This window comes from Malus domestica, chromosome 14 (assembly GCF_042453785.1).
Source record: "Malus domestica chromosome 14, GDT2T_hap1".
Classification (NCBI taxonomy): domain Eukaryota; kingdom Viridiplantae; phylum Streptophyta; class Magnoliopsida; order Rosales; family Rosaceae; genus Malus; species Malus domestica.
In genome coordinates, this window is record NC_091674.1 from 17,418,381 (window position 1) to 17,435,289 (window position 16,909).

Genomic DNA, 16,909 nt, shown 5'->3' on the forward strand with positions numbered 1-16,909 from the left:
ACACCTATTTTTAAGGATTACATACATCAATTTTTAGGGACCATCTTGATAGTTCAAGTCAATTTCAGGGACCATCTTTATGGTGTGAGTTAATTTCTAAGACCATTTGTGATTAAAAATCCATAAATCTTATGTGACCCATTTAGGAATTTTTAACAAAATTATGACAGAATAATTACATTGATTTGTGACATCTATTTTCAGGAATTACATTGATTGACTTTCAATTTTAGAAGACCATCCTTGATGGTAAGAATGAATTTTAGGGTGAAAAGGTGACTAACTTTATCATCTCTATTTTTTATATATTGACATTGTAACGCATTCTCAAAGAATCATGCTTTTTGGGTGAAAAGGTGACTAACTTTATCATCTCCATCCATTTTGCTCTGCAGATCAAACTAAAAACAATAGAAAATAAATACAGTACACAACAAACTGCAGACTCTATATATACACATACTTCATTTCGCAAGAAACTAAACTACAGACGACAAAGTTTGAATAACCACCATTTTTTTAGTACCATGAGGAGGACTCCCATGAATACTCAGGTAATTAATCACTCTTCCATTAATTCTACAAATTATTTTTATCCACCAAATTTTTGCTCTATATTGTTTTTCTTCCTTTTTGTTGCGCGTTCCTCATATTGTTGAATTTACAATATTGGCTCTCATTGTTTTCGATTTCATCCAAAAATAAAAATAATAAAATAACAACAAAAATTACTGAAATTCCATCATTTTTTTTTCAATGTTGCAGTCATCTGAGATGGTGATGGCAGTAGTATTTGTTGTTTTATTGGCCACAACAAAAGGAGTTGAAAGCCGCAAGGCTCGGAGGGAGAATGCAGGAGGAGAATACTTCGAGTACTGCGCCATAAGTTGCAGAGCCAAAAGTGCTTCTCTGACAGATTATGGAGGAGTTGGCGATGGAACGACATCAAACACTAAGGCTTTTCAAGAAGCAATCACTCATCTGAGTCAGTACAAGTCAGAAGGCGGGTCACAACTCGTTGTCCCTCCTGGTAAATGGTTAACTGGCAGCTTCAACCTCACCAGCCATTTCACGCTTTATCTCCATAAGGATGCAGTTCTTCTTGCTTCTCAGGTAATTACACAAATTTTCCCCTAAAAGTTTTTTTTTTTTTTTCCCTTATAACTGTGCTTACCAACGCATGCGAAATAAATAAAAAGGAACATATGTGGGTCAATATGTAAACATTAGGAATTGTATATATATATTTTTTTAACAAACAATATTATCTACCTAAGGGGCATTTGTTAGGCTTAGCCTAAAAATAAAGTAACAATAATATAGTTCAAATTCGCCTAACATTAGGAATTGTATTGAAAGAAAGAGCAATTGATCTCGTTCCCATTTCTTCTCTCGGTTTATTACAGTGTTCCAATTTATAACTTCTCTCATTTCAAGTAAGTAAGCATGTCGTTAATATTATTTAAAATGAAGTCTAGTAAAATAAACTAAATTCAAACGGGTGGAAGAAAAAGGCATTCTTGTTGTAAATCACAATCCTTTGTGGTTCTGAAAATTAGTTTTACATCTGTTATTATGTGGGAAAAAGTAAAATAGAACAAGAAAAACAGAGCAAATCCGTGGCAGGCATGCAGGGCGAATGTGGTGAGAGGAAGAGAGTCAAAGCCCAAAATAACCTTCAGATTTTTATAAGATTTTTGTGAAGACTTCAGGCAACAGCTATTCACACGTTCGAGTTTGTTGTGCTATTCACACTTTTATTCCGTCGTCCTGCATTTTAAGCACAACATTTTATTGTCATTGGGTAGTGATTTTATTTTGCACAACCATTATATCCTTTTGCACTCATACTTTTGTTTCAATCGTTTGATTTATTCATCTTTAAGCCTATAAAAGAGGGGGAGGAGTGCCGAGTGCATACAACAACAACAACAAAGCCTTTTCCCACTAAGTGGGGGAGGAGTGCCGAGTGCATGGGGAGAAAAAAAGAAAGTACGAAAGTCTCTTCTCTTATTTAAAACCCGCTCATAGAAAACGTGCAAGATGAGATCCTGAGAGTGAGGACACATTGCATTTTGTGTATCATCATTTTTGTGTCACACATAATATGGTCTAGGCATTCCAAGGCTTTCAGATTTGACAATATGATAATGTTTTGTCTGGGCTTCATATCTTGTATCTTCACAATTGTCTTAGGACGAGAGCGAATGGCCGGTGATTGAACCCCTTCCGTCGTACGGCCGAGGAAGGGACAACACAGATGGTGGAAGATTCATCAGTCTGATATTTGGAACCAATCTCACTGACGTTGTAATAACAGGTAAAACAACCACGAAATTTAATCAAATTATGAATACTGTACAGAAAGTTGTTGAACATTTTGATACCAGGTGACAATGGCACCATCGATGGCCAAGGTGAAGTATGGTGGCAGAAATTCAAAAAGGGACAGTTAAATTACACGCGACCGTACCTGATCGAAATCATGTACTCCGAAAACATCCAGATTTCCAACCTCACTTTGGTTAATTCTCCTTCATGGAATGTTCATCCCATTTACAGCAGGTTTTTTCCTCCATCTCTCCAAATTTTTATTCTTTTTGTTAATGTTTCATGTGGTAAGAACTGGTGAAAGAAGTGAAAAGCACCTTTTTAAAGATTTTTCTAATCAAAGAAGTTGAAAATGCAGCAATGTTCTTGTTCAAGGCATTACAATTCTTGCACCAGTGACATCTCCAAACACAGATGGGATCAACCCCGGTAAGCACTTTTCTTAAAAGCAAAATTTTGTTACACTACTATAAGTGCTTATGAAGTTGCCATTGTTTTTGTGCAGATTCTTGCACAAATACTCGAATTGAGGACTGCTACATTGTCTCTGGGGATGATTGCATAGCAGTAAAGAGCGGTTGGGATGAGTATGGAATTGCTTTCGGGATGCCTACGAAACAGCTCGTGATCAGACGGCTGACATGCATTTCTCCATTCAGTGCAGTGATTGCACTTGGGAGCGAGATGTCAGGTGGAATCCAAGATGTGAGGGCGGAGGATATTTTTGCCATTGACTCGGAATCAGGAGTTCGAATCAAAACTGCTGTGGGAAGAGGAGGGTTTGTGAAAGACATATACGTGAGAGGGATGACTATGAAAACAATGAAATGGGCGTTTTGGATGACAGGAAACTACGGATCCCATGCAGATAATGGCTACGATCCGAATGCCCTTCCTGCGATTCAGAATATAAATTATCATGACATGGTTGCTGAGAATGTGACAATGGCAGCTAAGTTGGAGGGGATTCCTGGCGATCCGTTTACGGGGATATGCATATCGAACGTTACGATTACACTGGCAAAGAAGGCGAAGAAATTACCGTGGAATTGCACTGATATTGCTGGGATTTCAAGCGGCGTGGTTCCTCGGCCATGTGAGGCTCTGGCAGACCAGGGTCCAGGCAATGTTACAGCGTGCAATTTTCCAGAAGAGGGCCTGCCAATTGATAATGTTCAAGTTCAGGTGTGCTCTTACAGGAGGGAGCACTGGTGATAAATTGAAATATCATATTCCCTACCAGGGAATCTGTTTCTTATGAAGATTGATGGATTATATTACAAAACTATATTAAACGTTTAAATCGAAAAGTTGGATCGATTACTTGGTGTGCAAGGCATGGTTTACTTTTAGGAACCCTAGAGAATGAAGGGAAGTGATTTTAACACTCCCCTTTCTCCCCTGCACTCATTATATTAAACGTTTGAATCGAAAAGTTGGATTGCTTACTTGATGTGCAAGGCATGCCATACTTTTAGGAACCCTGGAGAATGAAGGGAAGCGAGACAACAATAAGGGGAGAAGTGTAGAAAGAGAACACGAGAGTGAAAAGCATCACCCTAATTACTGGTTTGGTACTGAGGTGCTTTTATAAAAAGTGGGTATAAAAAAATGTTGAGCTCAAAAAGGTATTTGGTAAACACTTAAAAATAGTTTATTTTCACAATTTTGGGTGAGAAAAAGTTGAAAACGTGAAGCAACAAAAATGAGCTTATTCTCACAGCACAGCAGAAACAGTTTTTTTTCAAAGCACCTTTTTTCAAAGCACAACAATACCAAACCAGCCCTAAATTTATCGCCCAGTAATCTATTCATGCAAGTTTTACCTTAGCAATCTGTGCATCAAGCACCCGGAAGTGAAGCGTTGTAAAGGGAAATGCCGATGCATAGCAGCTAAACCTGCGTCAATTTCTCAAAACTAGGTGCAACCGAACCATCATCACAGTAAACAGAATAACAAATCCAGGAAAGAAGCAATAATCTAAAATGTGCAAGATCTGAACAAGATGAAACACGAAACAGCTCTTCAAATCTTTTGATTTTATATGATTAGTGAAAAGAAAGAAATTTCATATCCCAATTCCAAATCAATACAACATTTAGAATCTTTCCGCCAAGCTCGAAATTGTTTTCAACCTCAGTTCAATACTGCTTTAGAGTCTTCACTGATATTCATAGGACACTAATTCCCTCGAGTATTTAAGCTCCTTGCACATAACTTGACCCTAAGTTATAAGCGAAAGTTCTCCGGAGCTAGTCCTCTTAGGGAAAATGGTGATTGATTATACATTGTTAAAAGATGGTAAGTTCTTCATAATACATATATCTACAGCCCTAGCCGACATGTTCCTTTAATGGGTTGGGTCTGGATTGAACTTCACTGCTTCTTGCCAGATGAGCTCTTTGATGTGCTCTTCGGTGCATAATGGTTGCTCAAAATCAAAATGGAAAGGCCTTGCGCAGATGGGCTCATCATTGTTGTCGTGAAGGGACGACAAGTATGGGTGACAAAGTGCCTCGTCAACTGCAGACAGATATAGACCTATAAGTCAGGAAAATTGTGGACTAAATGAAATCCTTTACTTTGAAAATTTGGACTCATTTCCCATACCAGTAATGCGTCTACTAGGATCGAACACAAGCATTTTTTCCAGCAAATCCACAGCCCCAGGAGACATGTTAGGGAATCTAGCAGCAAAGTGTTGCCTCCGGAATTGTGGAAGCTGTTTTGCATATCTTCGGGCATTATCACTTCGAAGAAATCCGAGGCTTGCATCATCAGGTGAACCTATCAACTTTACACAGATACAATAGAAACACACTATGTTTCATTTACATCATACAAGCATGAATATAGAAAGACTGTCGAATAAAAAATAAAAAAGGAGAACGAAGCATTATTCCGAAAGAAAATGATAGGATAGAAGAGTGATATGAACCCAAAAGCATGTCATATTGTTACGACCATGTACAATTTGCATGACAATATTTGGAACATATCACAAATCTATCTTTTTCCTATTATATCCAGCTAATCTAACAAATTTCAACCGCAGATCAAAACTTGAAAGCATGCTTAACTAGCGTTTAAGTTCATTTGGAAGTTCCACTAGTACCTCTGTAATAAGCCTCAGCTGATGGACATAATCTTTCCCAGGAAACAAAGGTTCTCTCGTCATGATTTCACCAAGTATGCAACCAACAGACCAGATATCAATTGCAGCAGTGTACTCTGAACAATTAAGTAGCAACTCTGGTGCTCGGTACCAACGAGTGACAACATACTCGGTCATGAAATCTGTCTCAGATGTTGTTCTTGCTAGTCCAAAATCTCCAATTTTAAGGTCACAGTTAGCATTCAGAAGCAGATTACTAGGCTTCAGATCACGGTGCAAGACGTTTGCCGAGTGCACATATTTTAGTCCTCGTAACAGCTGATACAGAAAGTACTGCACACGATTCACAAAACATTAATCCCATGTATGACTTTGAACCCCAAAAAGCAAACAGTCCAGATCGCAATACCATACTACGATACTAAACAATGTCCAAAACAGAGAGTCGCATTTGATAATGCGTACGCACCTCAAGTAGGGTTGGATACGAGTTCGAAGGAGAAATTTTGGGAAGATCTTGGAGACTTGGTGCAAGAAATTGCTCAGACGGAGAAGTTATTTATAGGAGGAGATTTAAATGGACACGTGGGCAGGGAGACAGGCAACTATGGAGGTTTTCATGGTGGCCATGGTTTTGGGGAGAGAAACGAGGATGGGGAAGCTATCTTGGATTTTGCAATGGCATATGATCTCTTCTTAGCCAACACCTTCTTTAAGAAGAGAGAAGAACATGTGATCACCTACAAGAGTGGGTCGTCAAAAACACAAATAGATTTTCTTCTAATGAGGAAAGGGGATCGTATAACTTGTAAGGATTGCAAAGTTATACCAGGAGAGAGCGTGGCTAATCAACATCGCTTGTTGGTGATGGATGTACATATCAAAAGAGTAAGACAAAAGAACAAGACTTGGAAGTGCCCAAGGACTAGATGGTGGAATCTAAAAGAAGAAAAACAAGCCATTTTCAAAGAGAAGGTAATCACCCAATGTGTGTGGGATAGAGAGGGGGAAGCTAGCCAAATGTGGGATTCCATGGCTAGTTGTATCCGAAAAGTAGCAAAAGAGGTATTAGGAGAGTCCAAGGGCTTTGCCCCACACCAAAAGGAATCTTGGTGGTGGAATGAGGAGGTACAAACAAAGGTGAAGGCTAAGAAGGAATGTTGTAAAGCCTTATACAAGGAGAGGACCGATGAAAATGGTGAAAGGTATAGAAAAGCGAAGCAAGAGGCGAAGAAAGCTGTCAGAGAAGCTAAGTTAGCGGCTTACGACGATATGTATAAACGACTAGATACCAAAGAAGGAGAGTTGGATATCTATAAACTATCTAGAGCAAGGGAAAAGAAGACAAGGGACCTAAACCAAGTGAGGTGCATCAAGGATGAGGATGGAAAGGTTCTTGCTACAGAGAACGCGGTTAAAGACAGATGGAGAGGTTATTTTCATAATCTTTTCAATGAAGGACATGAAATGAGTGCTTCTTTAGGGGAGTTGAGTAACTCAGAAGAGTGTAGAAACTACTCTTTTTATCGTCGAATCCGGAAGGAAGAAGTGGTTGTAGCTTTGAAGAAGATGAAGCATAAAAAAGCAATAGGCCCAGACGATATACCAATCGAAGTGTGGAAACTTTTGGGAGAGACAGGTATAACATGGCTCACTGACCTTTTCAATAGGATTTTGAAAACGAAGAAGATGCCAAATGAGTGGCGAACGAGCACTTTGGTGCCTATCTACAAGAATAAGGGCGACGTACAAAATTGCATGAACTATAGGGGTATTAAGCTAATGAGTCATACAATGAAGCTCTGGGAGAGAGTCATTGAGCATAGATTGAGGCAAGAGACACGGGTTTCGGATAACCAATTCGGGTTCATGCCAGGGCGCTCAACCATGGAGGCAATCTATCTCTTACGAAGATTGATGGAAAGATATAGAGATGGGAAAAAGGATTTACACATGGTCTTTATAGATTTGGAAAAAGCGTATGATAGGGTCCCAAGAGACATTCTTTGGAGGATTTTAGAGAAGAAAGGAGTACGAGTAGCATATATCCAAGCTATAAAGGATATGTATGAAGGAGCAAAGACTGCCGTAAGAACTCATGAAGGACAAACCGAAAGCTTTCCCATAACTGTAGGATTACATCAAGGCTCATCCTTAAGTCCTTACCTTTTTGCGTTGGTAATGGATGAGTTAACAGGACATATTCAAGATGATATTCCTTGGTGTATGCTTTTCGCAGACGATATAGTGTTGATAGATGAAACTCAGGAAGGGGTAAATGCAAAGCTTAACCTTTGGAGAGAAGTGTTGGAATCTAAAGGTCTTCGCCTAAGCCGATCAAAGACAGAATATATGGAGTGCAAGTTCAGTGCAAATGGAGGCCAAAACGAGTTAGGGGTGAGGATCGGAGATCAAGAAATACCAAAGAGCGACCGTTTTCGTTACCTAGGATCTATCTTGCAAAAGAACGGAGAATTAGATGGAGATCTCAACCATAGAATACAAGCTGGATGGATGAAGTGGAAGAGTGCATCCGGTGTGTTATGTGACCGCCGTATGCCACTGAAGCTCAAGGGAAAATTTTATAGGACGGCAATAAGGCCGGCGATGCTGTATGGCACAGAATGTTGGGCGGTGAAACATCAGCACGTACACAAAATGGGTGTAGCGGAGATGAGGATGCTTCGTTGGATGTGTGGGCACACGAGAAAGGATAAGATTAGGAATGAGGATATCCGGGGTAAAGTAGGAGTAGCCGAAATTGAAGGAAAGATGAGAGAAAATCGGTTACGGTGGTTTGGACATGTGCAAAGAAGGCCTACTGACGCTCCGATTAGAAGATGCGACTATGGGACAGAGGTTCAGGGCCGAAGGGGTAGAGGAAGACCTAGGAAAACTTTGGAAGAGACTCTAAGAAAAGACTTAGAGTACTTGGATCTAACGAAGGACATGACACAGGATCGAGCACAATGGCGTTCTAAGATTCATATAGCCGATCCCACCCAGTGAATTGGATTTTCCAAGTCTCCAACCGAGAAGTTTTCCTCACTCGGAAAATTAAGGGAACACTACCCCAACCTACATGCTCCACTCAGAAAGCTTCAACATACAAGCTTCAACAAAAGAAAATTCAAAGAACTTAGCGAATAAGGCTTTGGTGTATTTAACACAATACGTTGAAATGAAGGAAAGCTTATTTATTGATATCCCCGATAAGCTACAAATATGTACATATACATGAGTCAAAATAAACACACAAGAGGGAGCCTTCACAAAGGTTGCTTAGGAGAAGTCTCAGCAGTCGGTAGAGCCTCAGAAAGAGAAGGCACCGGAGGGGGATCATTTGGAGCCTCAGTACTGGACAGAACCCTAGAAGGAGGAGGCATCAGAGGTTGATCATTTGGAGCTTCATTACGCGGTACAGCCCCAGAAGACGAAGGCAATAAATGCCTTTGGAACAAACCCACAAATCTCTGATGATCAAGTAAAACCTGACCATCAGTTTCCTTCATCTGGTCAAGCTTCCTCTTCATGTTTGTAGCATAGTCATGTGCGAGCCGGTGCAACTGTTTATTCTCATGCTTGAGCCCTCTAATCTCCTGTTTGAGACTCATCACTTCAGCCGCCAATGATTCAACTTGGCGGGTTCGAGCAAATAGGCGTTGGGCCATATTAGACACAGAACCTGCACACTGAACACTGAGAGCCAGCGAATCCTTAACAGCTAACTCATCAGACCGTTTGGAAAGTAGTCTGTTATCTTTGGGAGTGAGAAGGTTCCTGGCCACCACCGCAGCGGTCATATCATTCTTCATCACGGAATCCCCAACGGTAAGAGGACCAGTAGGGGAGACGAAGGATGGGCGCCATATGTTGTCTGGAGAAGGCGGGGCTGCCTCTTCAACAAGGTTCAAGTCAAAACGACGGTCGGAGGGGCCAGACATTTTCAAAGGTGTTGAAGAGAGAAGAGGTCGGACAAATCAAGATCTTAGAAGTGCAAGAATGAAGCTTCTACTGGTGGAGATTCAAGTGTGCTTTGGAACTTAATGCCAGCCCCTATAAAAATCTGCACTCGACGGAGCTTCAGAAATCGAAGAGGCGCCTGCTCAGAAATCGAAGAGGCGTTTACTTTCTCAAAAGCTGGGCTGCTTAGAGATCACGAGGGTTGATCTCAGAAATCGAAGAGGCGTTTGCTTTCTCAAAAGTTGGGCTGCTCAAAGACCACAAAGGCCGATCTCAGAAATCGAAGAGGCGCTCACTTTCTCAAAAGCTGGGCTCCCCGGAGACCACGAGGGCCGATCTCAGAAATCGAAGAGGCACCTACTTTTCCAGCCTTGTCAGCACCTGTCACACGCACACTCAGCTTTGCGGAAATTATGGGCATTCTATCGAAGACTTCTGGGGAAGTAGAAAACACATGAATCTTACTGTTCAATCACCCACTTGCCACACGCAACAATAGCTCATGGGTACCACAGAAAACTTTGCCAAAGTTCTCTGCCAAAGTTGAGCACGTGAAGCTTGCAGCTCCCACTACATCACTCTGACCAAGAAGGGTAAAAGAATAGCAAATAAACAGCACTAACAAAGTTTAAACCCATAAATTTTGAAGGTCTAGCTACCATATTATTACCCACAAGGGTAAAGGAACAGTACCACTGCTGGATAATTGGAAAGTCCCTGTGTGTCAACCTCTGTGCTTCGTGGCAAGGTAGACTAGCAAACATGCCCAACCTTTACTCACATTCGAGAAAACACTCCCAATAAGATTGCTTGCTCCAAAATCGAAGAGGCACCGTCCTCCGAATCTCGAGAGCCAGACTCCCAACATGACTACTTTCTTAAAAATCGAAGAGAAGCTTCGTGGCAAGGTAGACTAGCAAACATGCCCAACCTTTACTCACATTCGAGAAAACACTCCCAACAAGATTGCTTGCTCCAAAATCGAAGAGGCACCGCCCTCCGAATCTCGAGAGCCAGACTCCCAACATGATTACTTTCTCAAAAATCGAAGAGACGCTGCTCCCCGAATCTTCGAGAGCCAGACCCCCAGCATGATTGCTTTCTCAAAAATCGATGAGGCATCGTTCTCCGAATCAATCGAAGAGGCGCTCGCTTTCTCAAAAGCTGGGCTGCTTAGAGACCACGAGGGCCAATCTCAGAAATCGAAGAGGCACCTACTTTTCTAGCCTTGTCAGCACCTGTCACACGCACACTCAGCTTTGCAGAAATTATGGGCATTATGTCGAAGACTTCTGGTGAAGTAGAAAGCACATGAATCTTACTGTTCAATCACCCACTTCCCACACGCAACAATAGCTCATGGGTACCACATATAACTTTGCCAAAGTTGAGCACGTGAAGCTTGCAGCTCCCACTACATCGCTCTGACCAAGAAAGGTAAAAGAATAGCAAAGAAACAGCACTAACAAAGTTTAGACACATAAATTTTGAAGGTCTAGCTACCATATTATTACCCACAAGGGTAAAGGAACAGTACCACTGCTGGATAATTGGAAAGTCCCTGTGTGTCAACCTCTGTGCTTCGTGGCAAGGTAGACTAGCAAACATGCCCAACCTTTACTCACATTCGAGAAAACACTCCTAACAAGATTGCTTGCTCCAAAATCGAAGAGGCACCGTCCTCCGAATCTCGAGAGCCAGACTCCCAACATGACTACTTTCTCAAAATCGAAGAGAGGGTAAAGGAACAGTACCATTGCTGGATAATTGGAAAGTCCCTGTGTGTCAACCTTTGTGCTTCGTGGCAAGGTAGACTAGCAAACATGCCCAACCTTTACTCACATTCGAGACAACACTCCCAACAAGATTGCTTGCTCCAAAATCGAAGAGGCACCGCCCTTCGAATCTCGAGAGCCAGACTCCCAACATGATTACTTCCTCAAAAATCGAAGAGACACTGCTCTCCGAATCTCGAGTCAGACCCCCAACATGATTGCTTTCTCAAAAATCGAAGAGGCATCGTTTTCCGAATCTCGAGAGCCAGATACCACAGACCACTTTTTCAAAGTGCTCTGACAGAGTTAAAACATGTGAAACTGGCAGCTCCCACTACCGTGCTATGACCAAGCAGGGTAAAGGAATAGCATTACTACTTGTTGTTAGGGAGACTCCTATATATGTCGACCTCCATCCCCAACGGACAGGCAGACCTGCAAAAATGCTCAACCCTTCATCATATCTGAGAGGGCACTCCCAACGAAGCCTTTCGAAATATTCAGCTTTCTTTCCCCCCGATAATACCTCTGCAAACAAGCTATACTAGAGCAAGAATATCTCATATCATCAGGGTTAAAAGCAAGAGTATCCCATATCATGCTTTTTCCCTGTCTTTTCCTTTGGCCTTGTTTTTACCTGCAAGACAAGGAGAAAGAGAGCAATCAGTCAGCACTTGGAATCAAGCTTCCAGCCAGGAACTGACTGCCTGGAACCCCTTACCTGATTACTTACCTGGCATTGCTCTCGAGTACTCATCTTCAACATCTTATGTTTCCAGGGAAGATTCCGCATCTGCTTGAGGAACAGATAGGGCAAGTGCGAAGGATACAAGGAAGCATGTGGAGACAAGCGTAACAGCACACGTGCCGATACATCCATTACTCTGTCAAAAGCAAAAGTATCCCATATCAGCAGGGTGGAACGTACTCTAGATTTGATGGACTTGTTTTGACCCTCAAATTCTTCAGTCGGCCTTATACTCTGGAGGAAACCAGAAAACCCTCCAGCTCAGTTCAAGAATAAGCCTGTGGAAAGTTACTTCTTCAAAAGCAAAAGTATCTCATATCATCTCTTCTCATTTTTCTTCTCTTTATCCTTCATGCTGCTGCAAGATGGGGAGAAGGTGAACAATCAGTCGGAGCTCTGATTGCTTACCTTGTCTGTCACCTCTTTCAGCAGACCCCCTAGCTCGGCGACTTGGGGGACTCCTACTACATGGTTTGTATCGCGCTTGACCAAGCCTGAAACTACAAGTAAGCTTCAAGTGAAATTGATACATTACCTTGTGCATCTCCACCAGTTAAAGATACCACCCCTGGATGGAGGAAGAGTACTTCCAGAGAAGATGCCACATCTACCTATGAGACAGATAAGGCAAGTCAAGACGACACCACACTCCGATACTTAGAAGTTTCGTGATTACGAGATCATTCTCCCACAATATTTCCTAATGTCATTTGTACTAAATCATTCACTTGTACTCACTAAAGGAGAGCTTGAACCTATGTACTTGTGTAAACCCTTCACAATTAATGAGAACTCTTCTATTCCGTGGACGTAGCCAATCTGGGTGAACCACGTACATCTTGTGTTTGCTTTCCTATCTCTATCCATTTATATACTTATCCACACTAATGACCGGAGCAATCTAGCGAAGATCACAAAAAGCGACCGTTTTCGCTACCTAGGATCTATCTTGCAAGAGAACGGAGAATTAGATGGAGATCTCAACCATAGAATACGAGCTGGATGGATGAAGTGTAAGAATGCATCCGGCGTGTTGTGTGACCGTCGTAGGCCACTGAAGCTCAAGGGAAAATTTTATAGGACGGCAATAAGGCCAGCGATGTTGTATGGCACAGAATGTTGGGCGGTGAAGCATCAACACGTACACAAAATGGGTGTAGCGGAGATGAGGATGCTTCGTGGGATGTGTGGGCACACGAGAAAGGATAAGATTGGGAATGAGGATATCCGAGGTAAAGTAGGAGTAGCCGAAATTGTAGGAAAGATGAGAGAAAATCGGCTCCGGTGATTTGGACATGTGCAAAGAAGGCCGACTGACGCTCCGGTTCGAAGATGTGACTACGGGACAGAGGTTCAGGGCCGAAGGGGTAGAGGAAGACCTAGGAAAACTTTGGAAGAGACTCTAAGAAAAGACTTAGAGTACTTGGATCTAACGGAGGACATGACACAAAACCGAGCGCAATGGCGTTCTAGGATTCATATAGCCGACCCCACTTAGTGGGAAAAGGCTTTGTTGTTGTTGTTGTTGTTGTAACATTCTGATCAGATGTTATTGATTTGTAACAGTTAAACAGTACAAAAAAACCCATTCTGATCAGATTTTTTTAAGTGCAATTTTTCCTTTAAAATTAATAGTAATCACAAATAATTAGTACTGAGTGAATTCTCTTCAATCAACATCTATCTCTTTCCTATGTCATGTGATCTCTGATTTGAAGGAGTCTGCGTCTAAGTTTCCATCTACACTTAAAATGTCCAGATTCATTAAGCATCAAACTTACAGAAAGTGTCAATTAGAAGCCTCAAGAGACGGACAAAAAAAAGTAATAAATCCACTATGCAATCAAAGTATGCGACAAAAAAAGCAATGAACATATAATATATTTAAGAGTTTGAACTATCTGACCGTAACGACAAGGTAAGAGAGTATTGGTTCCAAACCTGACAATGATCATCTGTTAGTGGTTGGTCAGAACGAATGATCTGATGAAGATCAGTGTCCATTAGTTCATAAACAATGTAGACATCATTGAAGGTCTCTGTTTTTGGTGGTCGTACAATGTCCTTGATAGAAATAACCTGTGGAGTGACTGAACTGTAATTCTGAGCAGACCCAAATAGAAAGAGTGATGCATGTAGTCCAAAAGGCAAATAGAAATGAAACCAGGTCTGGCATATGGCTGTCAAACTTATACCTTCTATGCGTAAAGCATACTTTCATTCACTAATATACAGCCATTAAAGATAAACAAAACTGTTTGCCACAAGTAACTCTTGGTGGGGGGCTAGTACGATATAAGCCGTAGACCGCCACTCAATTTACAGGGTTACCATGGGAAACGGAAGAAAGGAAACGAACCAGACTGCTGAAGTTCCACACAGAAAACCCAGCAAGACAACAATAAGATGTTAGACCCACTAAACATTGACGACGCTGTAAAGCATCCTCCAGAGTCTTTAGCATACTACCATACACATGTCTTAAGACTTGTTTTCAAGTTTTGTTATTACTCTTAAAAATAAAACTTACATTTTCATGGTCCATGTGGCGAAGAAGCTTGATTTCTCTTAACGTCCTTTTGGCATCTATTATATTGTCAAAAGCATTACCAATCTTCTTAATTGCAACTTCCTCATGGGTCTCTGAATTGACAGCCGCACTGAAAAGCAAGAAATTGTGTTATCCACCACTCTTTAGCCAAAGATTATACTTGTAAAAAGAACAATAGGGAAAAGCTTTCCCTTTCCTCAATAAGCAGTCTTCTAGGCCTAATCTGCTCTTCACAGTACATGATAAGCAGTAGCTAGGCATGAAACAACGCTTACCAGCTTCGTTGTATGTTAGCAGTTAACCGAACTGATATTAAAATACGCATAGAGGGAGAGAAATAAAAGTGCTACAATGCATTATTGAAACTATATGTTCTCTATCCGAAAATCGAAATAAAATACTCCTCCTCGAATTTGTTCTCATGCTAATCCTGTTCTATGCCATCACCAATAAAACCTCTTGAGATATGATATAATTTTGACAACAAAGTGGCTCGAAATAAATCAGTCATGTCGTCTGATTTACAATATATCAAACATTTTGTCTGCATAATAGTCCTGAACATCATTAATAGCACTCAAACTATTCAACAGACCAAACTCATCTTTAAAAATTAAAACCAATTCTAAAAATATAGCAAAACTATCAGGATTTCACGTGGACGTATTGGCTAAATATTATCCGACTGATATTGTCCCCAACTTGGTCAACAACAGTGTCAGTTTTATTACAAAAGGTCTCGTCTCGATATAGCTAGAATGAAACAACTCAATATACGTCATATTTAATTTTGTCAATTTTTCGAAGTGAGATTATGGATTCTTCAACAAAAACATCGAACGTAACAAGTAAACATACAAATTTAATTTAAACATCAAACCAAAGATACCCCAGATAGCAAAAGAAGCCAAAGATCAAAACTTTGAAAGCAGAAAGCTTACCAGACAATGCCATAAGAACCTCTCCCAATAGGCCTAATGGGGGGCACGTACTTGCTGGAGACTTCGAACAAGTTACCAAACACATTGTACTGCGCATATCTACCGCCATGGGTGAGCACCCTTTTGATTTTTCCGTCCGACGAAGCAGCAGCAGCTGCAGAGCTCGACTCCTTGGCAGCCATTTTCCAAACTTCCAACTTGCGAAAAAAGCGCTTTTCTCGAAAGGGTTCAAAAACCCCCGAGTGGGTTGTTTGGGGCTTTAATGGCGCTCGTGAATCAGCACAGCAGCGAGAGAATCAGTATAGTAGGTGGATTTTTCGGATAACAAGTAATGGGTATTGTGTGAAACTCTTCAGTGAAATCCAAGGCAATGCAAAAAGCCAACTGCTTTTGCTTTTACAGGACGTGCTTTTGATGATCGCGAGTGAGAATAGTTTGCAAAATCCGTGACTGTTGAATGGGACTTTTCTTTGTTCAAAATTTTGAACCCGAAATTGGGAAAGTAATAATATAGGGAAATTTGGAAGTATAGTCATTTTAGAGCATTTTTAAGGCAAATGTCAAAAAGTCTACATCAGCAATAATGGTAAAAATAAGAAGATAATAATAGTGTTTTTCAACCGAAATGTCAATTTTTATGTGGTATGACATATGATGACAGCAGAGGAAAATCTATATTTATTGAGTAATAAATGCTTTTTATAATTTTTATTATTATCCTTTGTTTGAAAAATACTAATTACACTTATGAAAAGTAAATAATAGTATAAATTTGACATATCGGGTTGACAACAAAATTTAAAAAAGATAAATATGCCACATAAGCCTTCAAATTTAATTTTATGTTTAAAATTGAACATCTCCCTTAGAGAACACTAGCAATTGAGCCAACCATGCCGCAGGTTTTAAAAATGTGTTAAATGTGTGAAATATATTAAATTTATTTACATCCATATTAAAATCTATTGACTTACATATTTATGTTCAATAAGGAACAAAAGGTAGTGTTTGTATAAGGATTATGATCATTTCATGAGCTAAGGGTGAGGATCTTCCTAAGCAAGCTTATTGGGCCGTTTAAATTTTATCCAACAGTTACAATTATTATAACTTTTAAAGGGGCCCTCTGTTTGTAGCCGTTGGATAAAATTTGAACAACCCGATGAACTTGCTTAGAAGGATCCTCACCCTTAGCTCAGAAGAGGATCCTTATCCTTTGTATAATATGGTACATAGCTGTCCGTCTAGATATAACACAACGGGTTAAGGTGACAGATTAGATATCAAATGAATCCATTGTGATGCTTTTCAATACCCCACACTCTTTAAGTTCATATTAGTAAATAACCCTACACGAGATCCGAAATCACACACCAATCAAAATAGAAGCAAAAGCTCCCCAATAAAAAAATGTGGGAGATCTCAGGTCCGATGCTCCGAGCTAATAAGTCTGTTTGACTGTAGCCACAGACAGTGAAATTCTT

The 16,909-nt window shown here is 40.6% G+C and overlaps 2 protein-coding genes across 2 annotated transcripts; one reads left to right on the forward strand and one right to left on the reverse strand.

The window, feature by feature from the left end:
* Positions 1–352: 352 nt before the first annotated feature.
* LOC114821105 (probable polygalacturonase) lies at positions 353–3,654 on the forward strand. The gene is made up of 6 exons (XM_029092987.2): positions 353–554; positions 766–1,113; positions 2,197–2,320; positions 2,391–2,565; positions 2,690–2,760; positions 2,837–3,654. Exons 1-6 carry the CDS (start codon positions 528–530, stop codon positions 3,544–3,546), a joined length of 1,455 nt encoding a protein of 484 aa, XP_028948820.1. The 5' UTR covers positions 353–527; the 3' UTR covers positions 3,547–3,654.
* A 700-nt stretch (positions 3,655–4,354) lies between these two features.
* Positions 4,355–15,896, reverse strand: LOC114821175 (mitogen-activated protein kinase homolog MMK2-like). Its single transcript, XM_029093111.2, has 6 exons — positions 15,426–15,896; positions 14,464–14,593; positions 13,875–14,012; positions 5,448–5,780; positions 4,943–5,126; positions 4,355–4,855 (listed from the first exon to the last, which is right to left on the reverse strand). The coding sequence occupies exons 1-6, from the start codon at positions 15,605–15,607 to the stop codon at positions 4,683–4,685; spliced, it is 1,140 nt and encodes a 379-aa protein (XP_028948944.1). The 5' UTR covers positions 15,608–15,896; the 3' UTR covers positions 4,355–4,682.
* Positions 15,897–16,909: the final 1,013 nt, after the last annotated feature.